The sequence below is a fragment of the Bufo gargarizans genome, unplaced genomic scaffold (genome assembly GCF_014858855.1).
Source record: "Bufo gargarizans isolate SCDJY-AF-19 unplaced genomic scaffold, ASM1485885v1 original_scaffold_1504_pilon, whole genome shotgun sequence".
In the NCBI taxonomy this organism is placed as follows: Eukaryota; Metazoa; Chordata; class Amphibia; order Anura; family Bufonidae; genus Bufo; species Bufo gargarizans.
In genome coordinates, this window is record NW_025334390.1 from 265,149 (window position 1) to 270,109 (window position 4,961).

General features: G+C 47.9%; 1 protein-coding gene across 1 annotated transcript; it reads right to left on the reverse strand.

Annotated features, from left to right (window-relative positions):
* Positions 1 to 294: 294 nt before the first annotated feature.
* LOC122923356 lies at positions 295 to 3,582 on the reverse strand. The gene is made up of 2 exons (XM_044274139.1): positions 3,010 to 3,582; positions 295 to 963 (listed from the first exon to the last, which is right to left on the reverse strand). The coding sequence occupies exons 1-2, from the start codon at positions 3,538 to 3,540 to the stop codon at positions 295 to 297; spliced, it is 1,200 nt and encodes a 399-aa protein (XP_044130074.1). The 5' UTR covers positions 3,541 to 3,582.
* Positions 3,583 to 4,961: the final 1,379 nt, after the last annotated feature.

Genomic DNA, 4,961 nt, shown 5'->3' on the forward strand with positions numbered 1-4,961 from the left:
GAGGAAGAGAGTGATAGGAGTTTAGAGGCGGCTGAGTGGCAGGTGTCAATAGGGATGTTGAAGTCACCCATTATGATAGTGGGGATGTCGTCAGAAAGAAAGTGTAGGAGCCAGGTGTTAAAGTGGTTAAGAAAGATGGTGGCTGGGCCTGAGGGGCGGTAAATGACAGCTAGTGGAGATTTTCTGAGGGGGGCCTGGATTTGGAGAGATATCACCAGCAATGAGGAGAAGCAGAGAAAGTGTTAGTAGGCAAGAAGAAGAGAGGGCATGTATAAAGGGAGCTGTGCTTAGTGCTCACTGTTGTTCTGGTTGTTGTGGGGATGCGCGACTTAAATCACTTAAATTTATGCCCTGCGTGCCTTCCTGCGTGCCTTCCTGCGTGCCTTCCTGTTGTGGGGATGCGCGACTTAAATCACTTAAATTTATGCCCTGCGTGCCTTCCTGCGTGCCTTCCTGCGTGCCTTCCTGCGTGCCTTCCTGTTGTGGGGATGCGCGACTTAAATCACTTAAATTTATGCCCTGCGTGCCTTCCTGCGTGCCTTCCTGCGTGCCTTCCTGTTGTGGGGATGCGCGACTTAAATCACTTAAATTTATGCCCTGCGTGCCTTCCTGCGTGCCTGCCTGTGTGCCTGCCTGTGTGCCTGCCTGTGTGCCTGCCTGCGTGCCTTCCTGCGTGCCTTCTTGTCTTGGCGCAGTCCTCAGTCTCCCGTCTACTTGCTCCTCGCAGACCATAGTGATTTGCCTCCATGTCTCCTCAGAGTTCAGTAATTCTGCATTCCACTGGATTCCATTTATAGACTGGTTCACAAAGGCCTCAAGTTTCAGCTTTTTTATTTCTTTTAACGCCTCTTTGGTGTAATGGCGAACGGCTTTTTTGTGTATTTTCTCATAACGCTTATGTTTTTCTGCACACTTGCAAATGAGACAGATAACAAATATCAGGATCAGTCCAAGGCCGATCACCTGCAAGTGAAAAGGAAACCATTCAGACATTTTACATGCACATTTGCTGAAATGAAAACACAAAAAATCTCAATTTTGAGTCGTCGGCGTCCATCAAGGTGTTAGGGGTTCTATTCCGGCTTTAATTTGTTATATCTGTTGCTAGGAAAGCTGTTAGGCCTTGGTAAGCCCACTGGGCTGTATACACTGCAGATTTTCCGTCACGGGATTGTGGTGCAGTGTTTTACAGAAGTGACATTTATACAAATCTCACATACATTGTGTATAATATCAGTGCTGCAGATTTCTCCCATAGAGCTCACCTAATACATACGGTGAAATCAGCTGCAACCCTGTAGTCAATCTGCATCTAAAGACCCGCCACATTAAGGCCCTTTTTAGATGAGCGAGTTTTCAGCGCAGGTGCAATGCGTGATGCGAACGCATTGCGCCCACACGTAATCCGGACCCATTCATTTCAATGTGTCTGTGTACATGAGCGTTGTTTTTCACGCATCACTTGTGCGTTGCGTGAAAATCACAGCAGGTTCTATATTCAGCGTTTTTCACCCAACGCTGTCCCCATAGAAGTGAATGGGGCTTCAGTGAAAAACACATTGTATCCGAAAGCAAGTGCGGATGCGGTGCGATTTTCACTGATGGTTGCTAGGAGATGTTTGTAAACCTTCAGTTTTTTTATCACGCGTGTGAAAAACGCATCAAAACACATTGCACCCGCCCAGAAAAAACTGAACAACTGAACGCAATTGCAGACAAAACTGACTGAACTTGCTTGCAAAATGGTGCGAGTTTCCCTGAACGCATGTGTGAAAGAGGCCTAATACACCCAATGAGATAAAAATAACCCACCCAAAAATGTCAGATTGCTGCAAAACTCCCCATACACTTTTGCCTCAGGCAGAAATGTAAATGATTACAGGTGCTGTCAGATTAGATTCTAGGTCTTACCACAAAGGGCATTCAAGTGCTTCCTCCCTTGCCCTGTAAAAGGCTCTCAGGGGCTACTTTTGGGTAGTGTAACTCTTGGTGTAAGATCGTTGACTGCTAGACATGCCACAACATTTTGCATAGTTGAGAGGGGGCACATCATTGGACTGAGAGAAGCAGGTTGGTCATTTCAATGAATTAACCTTTTGAATTAGATTGATCTGGTCTAGGTGTTAGGAGATGTTGGGAGCAGTAGTTACATGAGGGCGTGCACTGGTGAACATGCGGTGGACGGTCCAGACATATCACCGTTAGGGAGGATTGTTTGAGAAGTTCCCACAATTTTGTTATTCTCCATCCAGACACAGGTGGCCCCTTCATTACACACCCCTGTCTCTGCCAGGACCATTTACAGGTCCCTAACTGAAGGGAATTTGGTGCCCATTACATGTCCTGCTATTGTCAGCCAGCCACTGTCACCTGTGAATAAGAGACTTGGAATACTACGGGCTGGAACCATTGTGTTCAGAGATGAATCCAAGTTCAGGATGGTCGGGTTGGAGAACTTATGGTGAGTGTTTCAGTCCTGCCTGTGGAGCGACACACTGCCCCCACTGCTGGTAAGGATCTGGGAGGACATCACATACGACAGCCGGTCACCCCTAGTAGCGATACGAGGGACACTAACATGTCACCCATATGTGCGGGATGTCCTGCCGCCACGTGTGTCCTCTTATGGCAGGGCTTAAAACTGGCCTTTTTCAGCAGGATAATGGTCGCCCACACACAGCACGGGTTTCCCAGGAATGTCTCCAGATTACAGCACTTCCTTGGCCGCCCAGTCACCAAATTTATCATCAATCCAGCATTTATGGATGCTGTTAAATGAAAACATTTTACAGAAGTTAATAAATTATTGGAGAAAGTACCTAGAGAAAAGGCCTTGTGCAGCTACTTAGGTTCCGAAATAGGTAAGTTTTGCCTCTCGGACGGCGAGGTTGCAACTCGTTATGAAATTTAATGACTTCACTTTACATAGCAGTTCCCAAGAAAACTTTCCCCATTGTAGTTCTGAAGTCTTACGAGAGCCTGAAGGCCACATGAAGACGTCCATCTTACCTGAATGATTTGTTGGATATAACCGTCCACTTCTTTTGTCGCGTCCACTTCTTTTGTCGCGTTCACTTCTTTTGTCGTGTTCACATTGGACCCATGGATAGATCTGACTAAACACTTAAAGTATCTTCCATCTGTGACCAAGATAAGCAGCCAGAAAACGGGCGCCCTGAAGCTCATGAAAAACTTATAGCAGGACCTAAACCAGCAGCCGCCGCAGCAGCAGCAGCCGCAGCATTCGTTGTCCTTACACTCCTGGTAGGAACAGGGGCCTTCTTCTAGGTCTCCATTTTCATGTCGGGTCCCGCACCACTTGCACCAGCAGGAACATACGAACAGGCTGATGATGGCCGTGGTGCTGACGATAAACGTCAAACTGTAGATTACTCCAATTACCCTGTCACTGGGGCAAGCAAATTCTGTTTCCATGAGTTTCTCTAAAATGAGAAGAACAACAGCAAGGAAAGGAGCAGCGGCCAGGTCATAGTAGGATCTGATGAAGCTGGCAATGGCAATGATCACTGTTTGCGGCATTTTGTCAGAAGAAGCTCACACCTGGCAGGATAGAACCTTGATCTGAAAGCATCTGACCATCTACTTTCACTTTTAAGAAGTGATGGTTTCTATGCTGGGTGGAGCAAACTAGCAAAAGATTAGAAGCCAACTTGCAATACAGAGCAGTATTATTTAACCGCCTCCCGACCGCTTAGCGCACGGATGCATCTGGGAGGCGGTCGATTCATTCCTCCTGGACGCATCCGTGCGTCATCTCGCGAGACGCGAGATTTCGGACTGAGCCGGCCCGCACATGCGCATCGCGGGCCGGCAAATGAACAAGCACTATTTCGTCACCAGCCTGCCAGCCAATGATCGTTGCTGGCGGGCTGGCGATTTTTAAAATGACAAATCACAAGCCATCTAACACATTATATTAGTAAATATGATCTGTTATATGGCTGCCCTGCTCCTCTGCTGGTCCTTTTGGTCGGTTGGATCCAGCAGAGGAGCAGGCTTCACAGTGAGTACACCAAACACTACACATAGCCCCAGATCACCCCCTGCACCCCAATTAACCCCTTGATCACCCCTTCTTGCCCCTGTCAATCACTAGTGAAAGGGAAAAAAGTGATCAGTGTAAACTGTCACTTTTTTTTTCCCACTGCTATTGACTGTTAGGTTTTAGGGATAGTTTAGGCCCCTTGGTTAGGTAGTTTAGGGATCGGTTAGCGCCCAGCCCACCGCACCGCAGTCACTGATTCGCTGATGAGCGTATCGCTAATCAGCATTTGTACTTTTATAGTATCTGTAAGTGATCAAAACTGATCACAGTCAGATCTATAATAGTATTAGTGTCACCTTAGCTCGTCCTCCACCCAAATGCAGTGTTTGCCCGATCAGGCAAATTTTTTTTTTTGATCGCTGCACATTCACTTTACACGCACTGCGGCGATAAAAAAAATCAGTTTTGATATTTTTTATCAACCGCAGCGGCCTCCGGTACTTCGCTAGCCTCCCATTTGTAAGACAGGCTTGCTTTTTTTTCTTGGGTAGTCTCAGGGAATACCCCTAAATTTAGTTGCCCACATGTCTAACAGGGGGTATTCCTCTGAAGAGGCCTACAGGCTTCTGACCCAGTCGGATGAGGAGTGGGAACTCTCATCTGATGAATCCAGCGGGTCAGAATACGAACCTGTAGAAAGCAGTGGCTCTCTGACCCAAAGTTCGGACGAGGAGGCTGAGGTCCCTGATAGCACCAGGCGTACCCGGCCCCGTGTCGCTAGACCGCAGGTTGCGCAGGATCCACTTCAAGAGCAGCAGAGTGGGGCTGGTGCTGTCGGATTACGTGGTGAGGCATACACCAGCAGCCCAGCCCTCCCTGGACCTAGTACCAGCACTGCCGTACAACCTGGTGAAGTAGCGAGCACCAGAAGGGCAGTTGAAGCTGGTACGGTGGC

What these genes read in the sequence shown, in the direction of transcription:
- LOC122923356 (XM_044274139.1), bottom strand. Translation starts at nt 3,540, where the DNA reads ATGCCGCAAACAGTGATCATTGCCATTGCCAGCTTCATCAGATCCTAC. An exon ending in ATATCCAACAAATCATTCAG is followed by an intron (nt 964 to 3,009) that starts GTAAGATGGACG and finishes TTTCACTTGCAG; the next exon opens with GTGATCGGCCTTGGACTGAT.